This window comes from Juglans microcarpa x Juglans regia, chromosome 5D, assembly GCF_004785595.1.
Source record: "Juglans microcarpa x Juglans regia isolate MS1-56 chromosome 5D, Jm3101_v1.0, whole genome shotgun sequence".
NCBI lineage: Eukaryota > Viridiplantae > Streptophyta > Magnoliopsida > Fagales > Juglandaceae > Juglans > Juglans microcarpa x Juglans regia.
In genome coordinates, this window is record NC_054602.1 from 13298006 (window position 1) to 13315374 (window position 17369).

General features: G+C 35.1%; 1 protein-coding gene across 2 annotated transcripts; it reads right to left on the minus strand.

Annotated features, from left to right (window-relative positions):
* Positions 1-6520: 6520 nt before the first annotated feature.
* On the minus strand, positions 6521-16365 carry LOC121265270 (protein SRG1-like). Of its 2 annotated transcripts, XR_005940644.1 has the most exons (5): positions 15913-16283; positions 15423-15667; positions 15025-15349; positions 13396-13735; positions 6521-6619 (listed from the first exon to the last, which is right to left on the minus strand). XR_005940644.1 is itself a non-coding variant. In XM_041168835.1 (4 exons), exons 1-4 carry the CDS (start codon positions 16186-16188, stop codon positions 13466-13468), a joined length of 1116 nt encoding a protein of 371 aa, XP_041024769.1. In that variant the 5' UTR covers positions 16189-16365; the 3' UTR covers positions 13212-13465. The 2 variants fall into 2 exon arrangements, 1 of the variants encoding a protein (XP_041024769.1); XM_041168835.1 differs by lacking the exon at positions 6521-6619 and having other exon boundaries at positions 13212-13735; positions 15913-16365.
* Between the last annotated feature and the right edge of the window lie 1004 nt (positions 16366-17369).

Sequence of the window (17369 nt, forward strand, 5' to 3'; positions counted from 1 at the left end):
TAGATTAAGACAATTTGCTTCTCAATGGAGTGCCCCACCTCAAAATGTATACAAAGCTAATTGGGATGATGCTATTGATAAAAACACATTGCAGAGTTGGGATTGGAGTAGTGGTTCGAGATTGGGAGGGCAAGGTGGTAGCTTCACTCAAATCACAAAAAGATTTGTTTCCAAATGCTCATTTGGCTCAATCATTAGCTGCTCTTAAAGCTGTTATTACTTGTCAACAGTTGGGTTTAACTCATATAATGCTAGAAGGGCATGCACAGCAGGTTGTGTTGGATCTTAATGGTTCAAACGGCCAGAAGTGGAAATCAACTGGGATGATTCTCAATGATGTCAAAGCTTTTTTGTTGAAGATGGAGTAATGGTCACTTCACCATATATGTCCCTAGGACTTTAAATACTATCGCTCATGTATTAGCCAAGGATGCCCTTAAACTCTCTAATTAAAGAGAGCATTATTTTGGAGGGTCTCCCTTCCTGTATTCATCTATTGAGATTATAAGTTGAATAATATGGCTTATTCATTTCAATCAAAAAAAAAAAAAAAAACAAGTATTATAAAGATCAGATGACAAAATTTATGACGAAAAAATTCATTTAATAATTAATTTCCTGATCTTTTTACATGTGCTATGGGTTAATATACGATAATTTTTTGACACATAATATATTATACATGAAGATATATATGCATATATTGTTATAATCATCTGAAACATTAATTCAATCATAAATTAATCATTACGAAATGAATATTTTAAATATTATTTAAAAGATTTTATATATGCGCGCGGCCGCGCCTCCTAGCTAGCTGGTGGTAAGACATATATCATCATCAAAACCTGATTAATTATAAATTACTCTAATGTATTCCGTACAGTTTGGAATCTTTAGTTAAGACCACTTATAATTCTAAGAGCCATTTTTCATTGGTATTATTTGGAATAATGATGCCGTACAATATTCTTATAATGTTCAACGTCATGCACGTGAATTGTTTGAAAATATGGCTCTTTAAAGATTTGACGTAAATTATGGAAGACGGTGGAATTAGAAATAATGAGAGATGATTAATTAGCCACAGCACTAATTCTATCGATCGCCGCAACATAAGACAATTTTCTTTGACATTAATAAAACATGCATGCATATATATAATTATAATTATAATAATATAATGTCATGTTGCCCGCTAATTAATTAATCCATTAGCTCGTGAGTCCACTAAGGAGGAAAGTTCTTTCCGCTTTTAGCTGCAGCATGCATCTATTTTGCGGCTAACTTTGAATCTTTGCATGCGCGCAATATTAATTCAGATCTAATATAGATATATATCAGCAGATATCGACCCACTAAGGAGCTAGGAAAGCCGTGGCGCCTGTGTCTTGACCAAAATTAATTGTGTCCATACGACCTACGTACTTATCATGTACTTCTGAACGTGGTACGCTTTCAGTAAGAAAAAATATATTCATTATTTATTTTTTTATCATTTTCTCATCATTTTATAATGTAGTATTAGATTATAAGTTTACAAGTAAAATATAATAAATAATCACATCATCTTACCATTATCTATCACATTATAAGATGATAATAGGACGATAAAAATTAGAATAATGAGTAGCATTACTCTTTCAGTAATGTCTATCCCAGTTGCGTGATTGCGTGCGTCACGCCTGATGATTTATGTTTTCATCCACTGCACTGCGTTTTTCGCTTAGGCGCGCATGGTGCAAAACGTGGCTATAATCCAATTCTTGATGGTTATATATATATAATATACTAAAGTGAAGCAGCATGATTGCTGGCTAGCTACGACAAATCAAATAATTCCAAGAGCAATTTAACATGATATGGGACAAATCCAAGGTCATGAAGTCGTCATCAATGATGTATGCGTGGTAGTTCAAATAGAAGTTTGCAGGCGAAATGGATTGTAATTTGTACGTGTCATAATGGGTGGAGCGAGCGCGCGCAGCAGGCCAAGCTTCGCTAGTTCTTAAATTAAATTAATCCAAATTGGTTGAACTATATTATGCTTCATCTTTTGTGCTCCAAAGACAGGGTACATGAACATGGTTTGCCCCAACATTCAAAAATAGAACAATTAATATTGTAATCATGCTGTACTTAGAATTAATGTAACGCCTCGTCCCCGAGGGTCGGGAGAATTAACTCAAATTACCTGATAATCAATTCCAACATTGCTAATACTCTTTCAAAAGCTCCAAATCTAATGTAAACACTTCAAATTTAATTAACCACACATACTCATATATAAAATCCTCAATACAGTAACTCCAAAAATTGCCAACTTCTTTACATGTCACTTAAACTCACATTTCAACAATATAATTATCAAAAATCACCAATATTCATCGAAAGCTTTATATTCTCAATCCACTATTCTTAAGTCATCTCACTCAATTCTTCATGGTCCTGATCCTCAACTAAAATATCTAAAAATCATCTAAAAATATTGGAGATAATAGGGGGTGAGTTATCAACAACTCAGTAAGCAGAGAACATATACTAGTATGTAAACATGAGCCTTTTTAGAAAATTCTGTATGCAGAAATAAAACATTTCATTTTTATATGCAGATCTCAGAAGCGTTTTATCAGAAAATCAGAGTGACTTTTCAGACTTTTCATACTCAAAAATTAACTGTTCATATTTAAAGACACTTTCCATATTCAAAGACCATTTTCATATTCAAAGACTATTTTCATGTTCAACAACCAACTGTTCATATTCAAAGATCCGTTTCATAATCAAAGACCTTTTTGGTATTCAAAAACCATTTCCATATTCGAAAACCAACAGTTTATATTTAAATACCCGTTTCATATTCAAAAACGCTTTGGCATAACATAACTGAACATCTTCATCTTATCATATCATGTCATATCGTATCATATTATATACTATGTTTAACCTTCATGGTAGGGTTGTGCTATCCCCAGTGGTCAAACCAGGCAGTATCATATGGTGAAACTTCCCCTTTTTCAATCTCGGAGCCTCGAGTGTGCACACAGGAAAGAACAGACCCAGTCCAAGAATAAAAGAGTCCAACAAAAGAAAAAGACACAATAAAAATAAATAAGAACTAAATAAAAACAGTAAAACTCAATATTAATAAAATAAAATAATTAAAGTCTAACAATAAAATTATTCATTAAAGCAAAGAGCAATTTAAATACAAACAATTATTACTATCAAGAAAGCACATCAAAATAAATTTCACAACTTAAAAATTTATAAAATAAAACTAACGATAAATCCGATGAATTTAAAACAAGGAACCAATTTTTAAATTAATTAAAATAATCCTTCAATAATAATAAAAAAATACACTAAAATAGGGGTATCACAATTAATCTTTCTAATTACTGCACAAATTCATAGTATATAATAATATTATTGACATGGAATAATGTTGCGTTGGTAGGTAGTTGTACTTAGTTGACCAAAATATTAATGTGTCGTACGTGTTTTATAGATAGTACTGTATATTTTGAGGACATGTATTGCATGTTTTTTTGAAGATGCATGCAGTACTGATCATGATGACCATGCAGATTAATCAACAAGTCCATATATATATATATGTTATCACTATGTAATGTTGGTGTATTAATCCCTAAAACAACCACTAACTAATGTTGGGTTGGACTCTGAAGTCTAAAGAGAATCGTGATAAATGAATAAGCTTATAGAAAACCTTAGACAAGTACTACTGTAGAAGACGGAGATCACCATTTAGTCAATCATGTGGGGGTCTTAATGAACATTAAAGCCCAGACAGCTGCATGGGTGCGTGATGGGGTTTAACAAATTAATTAAGGTTCCCTTCCGTTTCCTTATTGGGTTCCTAATTAATTTGATTTCCTTGGGGTTTAAGAAATTTGAATGCAACGTATTGGTTAATTAAAGAAGAGAAAATATATTTGTAATAGTCAATTATGCAACCGTCGCGTAATTATTTTAAAAAAAATAAATAAAAAATATATAAGATCTACATAAAAAAATTAATTTTTTAATAATGGACCTCATTTTTTTTTCAAAACGATTACGCGACGTTTATGCATTTCACGATTGTATATAGAATTACTCAAGAAAGAACTAGGGGGGAAGTTTGTACATTCAGGGTGGGATTAACTCCCCTCAAAATATATTCTTGTTCCAACTTGAAGATCAAAAAGAGATAAACAGATAAATAGATGTTATAGTATTTATTATTGTCCATATATAAATATTTCGGATAACATTAAATGAATAAAAAATATTATAGGGCTCATTTTATATTCCTATCTTCCTCCCACTTGAAACCGGCCTTAAATTGAGTAAGAAGTACTAGTACTACTTGGGGGATCATTTTCCTTTTAAGTTGCTTTCTTATGACGTCCGCATGCAACTTGCCCAAATCATTCTTTCAACGAGTTTCCATGTCATATATTACGAGATCAAATTCTAAGAGCCATTTATTTTCTTTTTCTCCAAATATGAGGATAATCATGATGATTAATAATAGTAGCACTACCATGGTCCATGCACATGATCAATTTATTGTACGTATAACAAAAATGAAATGTGTGATCGATAAAATCGACAGGATGGAATTGCTAGATTAGTCTAGTTTGATGCCCTGCACTTTTCCGGATTGCGGGCAGCCAAATTCCTCAACCATGAAACCTTCTGTGCTGTCTATAGATAAAACGGCACCAGATGACTAAGAGATCGAAACTCCTAGCCGCTCGAGTATATATGGTGGGTTCGGGATGAATGAAATGATGACTAACTGGGAATCTCTCTCGATGGGAAGGAAGGAAGTGCGGTGGCGTAGTGCCACAGTCAGAGGAAATTGAATAGAGTTTGTTAATTTCCAGGCTCTGGTACGTGTTTCTGATTAATGGGGTGCATGCCTAGTCTCGTTGGGAAGTTAATTTTTGCGGTTCATCTATTGTATTTGGAGTGAGAGGGATACCAGGAATCGAATGGAGGCAGGCCTAATTAGAGGGTACTTGACGTACGTGTTAAAAGAGTATTATGACTTTAGGAAGGCTTAGGTCTAGGGCCTCTTTTCATGCGTCATGCTTCACTTTTTTCCTTGGTAGATAGGGAGCTTTTAGCTTGTGCATTTTGTTTTCTGGATGCTTTGTCAGCTTGATCCTTTTTGGTGCTTTACCATGATCTGCAGATGCCCCTTGCAGCCCTATGTCAGTGGGCTATCCAATATTGAATTACAGAATTGTCTTTGTTCTATGCATGTATACATGTAGTTTTTGTTGTCTAATATTGTGTGGAGAATTAACTTAAACTATAATGGATCTCCTTTGTTTCATCTAGATCAAAGCTGCGACTTTTTAAGTTTATTGGTGTATAGATCTATTCATCTTCGTTTTATTAATGTTATGTTTATTTTGGAGAGCAGGCTAGCTTTCTATCTCTTGTATTTGGTTCAGCTCATGATCTGTTGGTTTACTAGCTACCAGCTTACGTGATTTGGCTAAGACCTGCATGTTTTCGTTTGCTCTATGTATTTTGTGTGTAACATTGCAGCATATAATATATGCACTTGCACAGTGTACTTTTGTATTGGGCTATAAGAGTTTGGTTGCCACGCTTGTGCACTACTTGTAGGTTTCACGTGTATATCGTGTTGCACATTAATATATGTGTATTTAAATAGAATGGTAAAAATGAAAAATTACATGATGGTATATAGTGCAAGGAATGATAAGTAAAATTTTTCTTATGATTTATCTCTCTTTTTCTAAATAACTTCTATTGACTAATATAATATTGTATACTTTTGAAAAAACGTATTATTACTTTTTTTTTTTTTTTTTTTTTTTGCCTATACAAGTACTGCTAGATCACAACACTTTCTTTAGAGAAGCAATATATTGTGTAATTGAGTAATACTGCTACATTTATATACAAATTTACGTAAAATATTATATGTACTGAGCGGTAGCCACATTTTATCGATTTTTTTAATTTTAGATTTTGAATTTTTAAATTTTGATCATTTACAATAGCTAATACGTCAGCACGTATGATTTATATGTAAATAAAATTGTAAGTATAAATAATATTTTCTTATGTAATTTTCAATGCCAAGTCTAGCTTAAAACTGGTGATGATTAGAGCATATATAATCCATCCATTACATTTAAATCGTGATTTATTCCAATTCTCTCCTGTACAAAACTTTAAATGTACAGGTCGGATTTGGACTCAATGAAGATGTAGATCATCGATCGAGCTTAGTGGGATCATTTCAACACAGTGGCAAGACAAGACTTGGGTGCATGTTTATTTGCCTCACGACACCATAACAGCATATATCTAGGAACATTATTACTCTAAGATCAACAGCGACAAGACAATTAATATGACTTGGGTTAATTTCTACACGTTGAACACAAGATAGATACGTACGAGATTAATTTATTTGTCACACCACACCAATGACAACATGGGGATATTTCAACATGAGTAGTACTGGCCGGCCAGACATGTCTCGTGTCATATCATAGTACCCTTTAACACATGATCATGATGATCATGATAGATACAAGACGAAACCATAACATGAAACATATAATATATATATATATATGTATATGATTAACTCCCCAAACTACATCAGTTTACATGACCTCAAGCAATAGTAGTACTATTAACGTACGTTGCCCTCCCCGAGTTTTGTGATCTTCATTTTGTCCACATTTGACTTTCCATTCAGTTAACGAGAGAAGAAACCTTTGACGTATTTTTGCATGCCGATCCTTCCAAATAGTGGTAGGCTATTTGTATTCAATGGGCTTTTAACAGGCCCAATCTCTGCCTCGAATTTGGGGTTAAAGAACATGGCGATGGAGATCTTTTCTTTCTCTGCATTTACTGTTACCCTGTGTTCAATGCTCTTATAGGCCACATCATGATCACGAGTACTTTTATAAACATAACTGCAATGTTTTATTACAAGTTCTCTGGTCGAGGATTAATCAGTTTGTTTTTTTATGGGAAATTTCAAATTAAGTGAAACAAACTACAACACGAGGGGATATATAGGATCCCAACAAACACTTCAAAACAAACATTAATTACAGTGCAAGAAAAAGAAAATTAATAAACGGAAAATCGACTGTCTTGCTTGCAGTCGAGAGATCAGACGCCGCCTTGAAGAGAGTTTTTTGTGCTAAAGAAAGATCCTACGCACATGAGCAAGAAGATCATCATAAGCAGTGCTAAAACAATTCATGGCTGCTGTGCCTAATCTTTGATTTTCTAATTCATATTCACAAGGGATATGATTCCCAGCTAAGAGTTCACGAGAAAGTACTTAGGGTCAGAACTTGTCCCGCTGGGGTAATTCTCATGGCTGGCCTGTGCATGGGAGCCAAATAAGTTTAGGATTGCGCCAAGTGTCTGATCTTACCTTGAAAAGAAGCGTATGGTAACTCATAATACCAGTTCTCGTACGTGGTGCCTGATGGATTTAGACATGACCCTATTGATGATATCAACTAACTATAGTTGAGCAAGCTTAATAACCAGGCAAATTAAAGTACTACTCGATCCTTGCAGTCAAGGGCGGCAGATCAGCCACAAACATTTAAACACTTCGATATTAATTAAAACAAGTTGGTGTTAATTCACGATTTACATGAGTATGCATGCATGATTAGATCTTAGAATTTAATTTCACATGTTTTAATTGTAAGTAAATTTAAGTCTTTAACCCGTTCATGACTCCCCAACTGAGGACGCTGCTCCTGAATAAGTTAATACAAAGGAGACAGATAGCCAGTCGACACCTACTAGTAATGAAATTTTGTTGATAATTAATTATATTTCAATAGTTTAGAGACTGTATTTAATTATTTTAAAAATATTAGTTGATGCATTGTCATATCACGGACGTGGCTACACACGTGGCCTTGCTCTTGAAAGAAATAGAAGGTACAAAAAAATCAAGGTCAACATTCCTGATAACTTCACTAGAGGAATAGACGATAGTGCAGCATCACTTGCCTCCTATGTCGACACACTAATCCGAGCTTATACCGCATTTTATATGTGATCATGGAGAGATGTTCTGAATAAGGTGAAAGATCACATTCAGAGTCGTGTACTGGTGAGTTTATATACAAACGTAAATTTATTTAGAGATGTTTATATTTCATATTTTTTAAGCAATTCACTTCTTAGGATGAATTTGACCACAATTTTGGCCATAGCGAGGATGTGCGAACTATGAACGAGTTGATGACTACATTATTTCGGCTTCACAAGGGACGATGCCATGACCATTCAAGAAGTTCGAGATGTTGGAAGAGGCTGCTTAGTCTCCTTTTCAAAAAATGAAGTTACACGATTGGAGGAAGTGTTGTGATCTTTTCGCAAGTCCATATTATCAAATATTTTAGATTTATTCTCTATAAGTTATTTACATCTATATTGGTTTCATATATTATATTTAATATTGTTAATTTCTCCTACAGCACTTAAGTTCTATCAATATACAGAATAGAACGGCTTTGACAATCCACCATCGCGCCAACTCAAGGTCATTCTAACATCTTGCTGATAAAATGGTAATTGATAACTTATTAATTCTCACTCATTTTTATCATATTCTTTTATTCAAGTACTAATATTATTTTTTAAAATTTAATAATGTGGCTTTGTTAAAAACGTGATGATCCTGAAAATTTCTTCATCATTCATGTCTATGCTGCTACTCACACTATGAGTATAGTGAGTGGGTTGATCTTGTCACTAAAAATAATTATGTAAGTGATGTTATTTTCTGTGACTAAATTATACAACATGTGAATTCATATTGTGTTTGATTCCTCTTTGCTTTTAATATGTGAGCTTTATTATCATATTTTTGTTGTAATTGCAGGAAAAAATGATTGAGATCCAATCAGCCTCTAAGGAATCCTCTGCTAGTGACATAAATATATTCACGCAAGTGCTCGGGACCAAATCTGGTTTGGTAAGAGGTTTGGGACATTCTTTCAAGCGTATCGATTCATCCACCAAGACCTCGACTTCTAAAGTTAACAATCTTACTAAAGATTTAGATGCAGCACGCCAACAAATTGAGCAAATGAAGTCGAGACAGTAGGAGTTGGAGTCTCTCTTATCGCAATAGTCTGATTTAGAGACGCGTATGCAAGAGGAACAAAGAGACCGCAATGAGAGAATACGCATTGAAGTCCAAAAGCAAGTGCAGAGGGAGATAATGGTCTAGATTGAACGTGTTATGTCAATTCAGTAGGATCACAATGGGCTAGGAAAGAAAAAAAAATGATCAATATATCATTTGTAACATCCCGTATTTTAGTATATTTTTATTGAATGACTATTTTTATTAATTCAAAAATATTTTTCTCCTGTTTTAAAATTATCGGATATTTTTAAATGGTTTATTTTATGATCTTTAAAGTGTGAAAATTAATTTGAGATGTTTCCTTAATATTTGTTATTGTCATGCATTTATATTGTTCTTCTTTTAAATTAATTGATTGTTGGATTAAATTATTTTATTTTCATTGTATCATTACGTTTAAATTATTTTAATTGACTTGCAGTTTTAAAATCTTTTTCATTGGATCATTTTTGTGACCCAAGATGTGAGGATTAGACCTCATTTCTTTCCCTTCACTTTTCTTTTTCTCCTTTTTTCTTTTCTTTTTCTTTTCTTTCTCCCCATTTCTTTCTCTTCCTTCTCTCTCCCAGCGCGCGAAGCCCCTGCACTCTCCCTCCCGGTCCATTTTCACCTCCAACCACAGCGCCGCCGTGCGCCGCTCGTGCCCGTCACCGCCCTTACCGTTCCTTCCCCATCGGTCGGCGACCCCACCTCCCAAATTCGAGCCCCCCTCATTCCGTCGTTCTCCTCCACGCACGACGCAAGCCGTGGCATTCCTTGCGTCGTTGCACCGCCATCGTGCCACTCCGGCTACCATTTCTTCACTACTTCATCATCGACCTCATAGCAACCCAATGCACTCATTCCCAGCTCCGATCTATCACCGGTGAAGCCTATCTATCTCCATCTCTGATTTGGGCACTTTTGGCCTAAAATCACCCTCTACGCCGCCACCCACGACAAACCTCCACCACCACTAGCTTCACCGACATCTCTAACCTCTACCCTATCAATTTTGGGTCTTAGTTTGTCTCCGTTCAAAAGTGAATTTTTGAGACCCACGGCCGCAGTGTATTTTACACTGTTACGTTGCTGAGCCACCACTTCTTGTAGCTTCGTGATCCTTCGAAAATCATTATATAGCACTGTAAGTATTTTTCCAAAGAACTATCGTGATTTAAATATATTTTTGGACTAACTCATATTATTGTGATCTGGTTGGACATGCCAGATTGAGTCCGAGGAGTTTGGGGGTCGGATGGATTGTGGACAGAGTTGTTGTCTATTTGGTTTGCATTGTTGGTATGGTGTTGTTCATGTAAATGAAACTGGGTTTTCTTGTACATGCATTCATGTTCATGTGTTTTATGAAAATTGGGTTTTCTTGTGAGAATGGATTTTGGGTGCATGTGTATCACGACCCCAAGTCGAGATGGGGCATTATCTCGGTGGAGCTTCTCTGGTCACTCGGGAGCGGAATATACTGAGTGACGTCCCTTGGGTTGTCGCCGGGCGACAACGGGATCGGACGAGATGGTCTCGTGCCGACTCCGTGGCCCCTCTGCTGGTGGGGGCTAGAGGATGCTTGGCCACGAACGCGCTGGACGCGGAACTGGGCATCGCTCGTTGCGTAAAGAATGCTTGGCCATGAATGCGCTGGGCGCGGAACTGGGCATCGCTACATAGCCAGGACGTGCGGATGATCTCTAGGGGAGATCATGGTGCATTGGTTAATGGATTAATGGGCTGTTTTCTGAAAAAATAGCATGTGTTGAATAAAATGATTTTATGTGATTAATTTTCTGAGAAAATGATGTTTTATTGATTTGGGTCATTTTCTGAAAAAATGATGGGTTATTATCTTTGGGCCAAAATGGGATTTTGGCGTGTGTTGAAAAATATCCATTTTCGGGAAAAATGATATTTTTGGATCTGACGCATATTTTGTCATATGCATACATGTTGGTTGCATCAATATGTTTTTATCCCGAGAGTTGTTTGGTTTATACTTACCTGTGGTACCATTTATGGTATTGCAGATTTTGATGCAGATGAGGATGACGAGTCTTAAGCTTGGCTCCGTTGGAGGAGTGATCTAGGATTGCTCCCATGTATCGAGATTCATTTTATCAATTATTTATGTATTTGTCTTGTAATATATTTTGGGATGACTGTATAACTCTTTTAATCATTTTACTTATGTTAGTTTGTATTAAAAAATTCTGGTACTTAGTTGATTTATTTATATTTATCCGTTACGTTGTTTGTTGTACACTGTTGCATGTACACACACTTGGCATTTTCGTTGGGATGCGTGACCGTGTTGTCATCATCCTGGCGTCTCGATTCCCGTATTTCCTTACATGGGGGTCAGGAGCGCCACATCATTATCTTTATCAGTATTACAAACTTTTATTGTCTATTAATGTAACTCTATAAGACAATATTAGTTGTTATATTTATGGTATAATATGGAACAATTTGTATGCTTTTTAATTTTATGAAATTACTATTTCTGATTATAATATTCGCACTTAAAGAACAAACATTTGAACATTGATTCACATTCGAATCAACGTTCGAACAAAATTCCAGCGAATTCGAACAAAACGTTCGAATGTTAGGCACTATGTTCGCACACTTTAACACACAAGCAATCTAAACGTTCGAATGATGAGAATTGATACGTTCGAACGACGAATTAACATCTGAATGTTATAAATGATACATTGGAACTCTTCTCCTTTAACATCCGAATGTTACATTCAAACGTCATCGAATTAACGCTTGAACGTAAATATCATTCGTGTGAAGCAGAAACAACGAACGTCAATTTTTTTTTACGTGTGAACGTTAATCAGTCGGGTTAACGTTCGAATGTCAGTTTATACATCCGAACGTTACTTTCTGTGATAGTTTTTAACTGTCACAAAAATTCATCACGTTCGAACTCACGACAGACTTCCAACCATCACCAAAAAGAAAAAAAAAAATTTGTAACAGTTGAACAGTAAACTGTCACAAAAAACATTTTGTGATGCCTTTTAGGTGACGGTCTCAAACCGTCACAAAAATCTTTTGTGACGGTTTGCTTCTTTTTTTTTTTTACGGTTTCGTCCGTCACAAAAACCAAATTCTGTAGTAGAATTTGCTAGCTACCAGCGTACGTGATTTGGCTAAGACCAGCATGTTTTCATTTGCTCTATGTATTTTGTGTGGAATATTGCAGCATATATATATATATATATATATGTTGACGCATATAGTGTACTTTTGTATTGGGCTGTAAGAGTTTGGTTGCCGTGCTTGTGCACTAGGTGTAGGTTTCACGTGGATATCGTGTTACACATTAATATGTGTGTTAAAATAGAAGGATAAAAATGATAAATTATATGTTGATGTGTGGTGCATCAAATGATAAGTAGAATTTCTCTTATGGTTTAACCCCTTCTCTAGATAACTGCTAGACAACACTTTCTTTAGAGAAGCAATTTATTATGTAATTGAGTAATACTGCTACATTTATATACAAGTTTACGTAAAATATTATACGTACTAAGCGGCAGCCACATTTTATCGATTTTTTTAATTTCAAACTTTGGATTTTAAAATTTTTATTATTTTCAATAGCTAACACGTCAGTATGCATGTATGATTTATATGTAAATAAAATTGTAAGTATAGATAATATTTTCTTATGTAATTTTCAATGCCAAGTCTACCTTAAAACTGGTGATGATTAGAGCATATATAAGCCATCCATTACATTTAAATCGTGATTTATTCGAATTCTCTCCTGTACAAAACTTTAAACGTACAGGTCGGATTTGGACTCAATGAAGCTGTAGATCATCGATCGAGCTTAGTGGGATCATTTCAACACAGTGGCAAGACAAGACTTGGGTGCATGTTTATTTGCCTCACGACACCATAAGTACATGATGAGGATATATCTAGCAACATTCTTATTTCGTGATCAACAGCGACAAGACAATTATGACTTGGGTTTCTACACGTTGAACACAAGGTAGATACACAAGACTAATTTATTTGTCATTAAGACACCAATGACAACATGGGGATCATATTTCAACAGTACTGGCCAGCCAGACATGTCACGTACTGTGTCTAACCCTTTAACACATCATGATGATCATGATAGATACAAGATGAAACCATAACATGAAACATATAATATATATATATATATATATATGTATATATGTATATGATTAACTTCCCAAACTACATCAGTTTACATGACCTCAAGCAGTAGTAGTACTATTAACGTACGTTGCCCTCTCCCATTTTTGTGATCTTCATTTTGTCCACATTTGACTTTCCATTCAGATAACGAGAGAAGAAACCTTTGACGTATTCTTCCATGCCGATCCTTCCAAATAGTGGTGGGCTATTTGTATTCAATAGGCTTTTAACAGGCCCAATCTCTGCCTCGAATTTGGGGTTAAAGAACAAGGCGACGGAGATCCTTTCTTTCTCTGCATTTACTGTTACCCTGTGTTCAATGCTCTTATAGGCCCCATTGCTCAAGATCTGCAAAATGACACGCCACATCATGATCACGAGTACTTTTATACACATAACTGCAATGTTTTATTATAAGTTCTCTGATTGAGGATTAATCATTTTGTTTTTTATGGGAAATTTCAAATTAACTGAAACAAACTACGATACGAGGGGATTTATAGGATCCCAACAAACACTTCAAAACAAACATTAATTACAGTGCAAGAAAAGGAAAATTAATAAACGGAAAATCGACTTGCAGCATGCAGTCGAGAGATCAGACGCCGCCTTGAAGAGAGTTTTTTGTGCCAAAGAAAGATCCTACGTACGTCCATGAGCAAGAAGAAGATCATGAGCAGTACTAAAACAATTTTGTGATTGCGGAATCATTTGTTTGTGGATACCAACGTTAGAACATGATATGCATGGTTGCTGTTCCTAACCCTCGATTTTCTAATTCATATTCACATGGGATATGCAGATTCCCAGCTAAGAGTTCACGAGAATGTACTTAGGGTCAGAACTTGTCCCGCTAGGATAACTCTCATGGCTGGCCTGTGCATGCGAGCCAAATAAGTTTAGGATTGCACCAAGTGTCTGATCTTACCTTGAAAAGACTCATAATACCAGTTCTCGTACGTGGTGCCTGATGAATTTAGACACCCTATTGATGATATCCACTAACTACAGTTGAGCAAGCTTACTAACCAGGCAAATTAAAGTACTACTCGATCGTTGCAGTCAAGGGCGGCAGATCAGCCACAAACATTTAAACATTTTGATATTAATTAAAACAACTTTTAATTCACGATTTGCATGAGTATGCGTGCATGATTAGATCTTAGAGTTTAATTTCACATGTTTTGTAAGTAAATATCATCATATATATATTACTAGAATCTTGATGATCAGGATAATCATAAAGTATGATTTACTTCTTTTGGAAATGACAATACTAATAGAAATTTCTATATTATACATGAAGGATTGTTATATATTCATGTTCACGAGCAGTCCAATGCGATCTTTTATGTATTAATATACATGTGGTTTAAATGGAAGCTTTAATCTCCAATTTCTTGACCGAATTAATTGGTGAATATAGAAAGATAGACACAATATTAATTAACTTCTCAGGAAGTGGAGTACTACGTCTATGAGTATTAAATATTGTAGGACCCAAAAAAGTTTGATCAAGATCGCAAAGGTGGTTTCCAAAATCTAGACTATGTTTAACATACGTCGATTGAGGTTAATTTTCTTTAGAAATTAAAGATGGGTTAGAGGCAGATCAGACGGTATATAATATGACAAACCTCCATAATGTCTCCTACGTTGACGACCAAGGCATCTGGGAGGAAGTTCACCGGCATCCAAACCCCATCTTTCTTTATCTGAAGACCTTCTACTCCATTGACTTGATGAAGGATGGTTATACCACTGGCATCGGAGTGAGGGGTAACGCCAACAACAAGTTCTGGTTGTGGGCATGGAGGATAGCAGGCCATCCTCATTGATTGCATCCCATCTACAAATAACTCCTCTATCTCTCTCTTATCTATATTCAGACATTTTCCCATTAACCCCACAAGTGTCATGGCAAGCTCTTGCAATTCTGAGAAGTATGATTCTAAGGTGTTCCTGTCGGGAGAAGTGAAAAATATGACAAAAGTTGAGGTGTTTATCTGATCAGGGAGAGGGGAGATAGAATTACCTCAAGGAAGAAGGGAGCTTTGGGAATAAATGTGGCTTTCTTCTCTGAATAGGGTTGATTAGCATGTAGAATCTGTCACCCCAGTCAAGTTTTTGATCTTTGGATCGGATGACTGTTCCATAACCTTCAGAATCACCTGGCCTTACCTTGTATTTCGTTTTCTCTTCCATGGAAAGATTGAAGAATTCTTCAATCTCTTGTTTCAGCTTATTTAATAGTGAAGAGGTAACTCCATGGTTCACAATCTGTAATTTATACAGAACAACACATATAAGTACTATTCCAACATTTATGTTTGTTATGGAAAAAAAAAAGAACAAGAAGAAGAAGAAGAAAAACTAGACAGTCCACTGTTATTATTATTGTTATAATTTTTATTATAACACAACAATATTTGATCAATATACATTGATCTTCTATTTTTCTTCTCGATTAATTGTTCCAATATACACAAATTATAAGGTAATGGTTGAAAAATATTGAAGAAAACCTGAAAGAGGCCCCAATCTTTGCAACTTGAATGCAACTTCTGTAGTTCTAGATCATAGCAGTCTGTGGGCTCCCCGAAGACCAACTTTTCCATATCGATTGTGGGGATCACTGCAGCCAAGGTATTAGTACTGCAGTCAGAGAGACCAAGATCAGGCTCTTGATCTCGACAGATATAGCTCTGCGGGACTACTGCTGCTGTCGACATTAGCGCTTTGGCGATCTCCTTAACACTCATGAGAACTGGATTTGAGCTTGAAAAGTCAACTCCCTCCATTGTTACAGTTTGCAATATTGTTGCTTAAGATCTTACCGCGGCCCGCACCTCTTAGCATGCTGCAATGGCCTTTATATAGCCTGAAAGAACTTAATTGTGGCAAAAGATAAGAAAGTAATAATTATGATGAGTTTGGGAATATATGCAGGAAGCCTTTGACACGTGGAAGGTAGCGCATGCATATAAGAACCAAAGATATTAATTAAAATTAATTGGTTCACTTTTTCTTTCTGGTAACGTTAACGCTTTGCCATAATTAATTATCAATCGACGGCCGTAAGTTGGTGACGACGCATGCAAAAGTTGTGGCAGTTTTCATGCAGATCAATTGACGTACGTGTCCTCCACCTAGATAGCTAGCTAGTTAATTATTTTGCCCGCCACCTTCAATTTATTATAAGAATCTCTTTTTTTCTTTTTCTTTTTTCCTTTTACGCTTGAGGTACTGAAATGTTATATATGCACCTAATATTTATACATTCATATTCATATATATATATATATATTATGTATGTATATATGTATCTGGTCCAAGCTGCATGTGGCAATTTCATGCTGAACGTTAATTTGTCCTACCTCCTCCTTAAACCAGTCTATTTTGAGACGGCTGGTCATCAATTTCATTACAAGCTGGCTTCTGCTTTCTTTCCCAATTTTATTGATTAATTGATTTAATATTCTAATATAATGTTGATATTATCATAAAAGCATGCAGCTTGCATTGCTGGATCTGAAGAAATCATCTTAATTTAATATACACACACACACAGAGTACATGCAGATCCGACCTACACGATGGCCAGTAGGAATAACCATATTATTAAACGAAAATACTCTAACGTAAATTATAAGTTAGTATATATTATTGAGACAGACGTACATTCATATATATAAAATAAATTAATATAAACTTAGGAAAATGTCAATATATATTAATAATTAGCATTTTTATCTCTAAAGCTTTTGTTGATCTCAGCATGCATGACTAGTACGTACCAATACGTTAATTAGTTTCTCCTCTTTACTCGCCTTAATTTTTTTTTTTTTTTTTTTTTTTTTTTGAGGAATACTCGCCTTAATTAATTTGTGTCCATGACAATAATATATATATATATATATATATATATATATATATATATATAAGATCAAACCTTCCAAAGTTTGCTCAAGTGAAGAGAGTG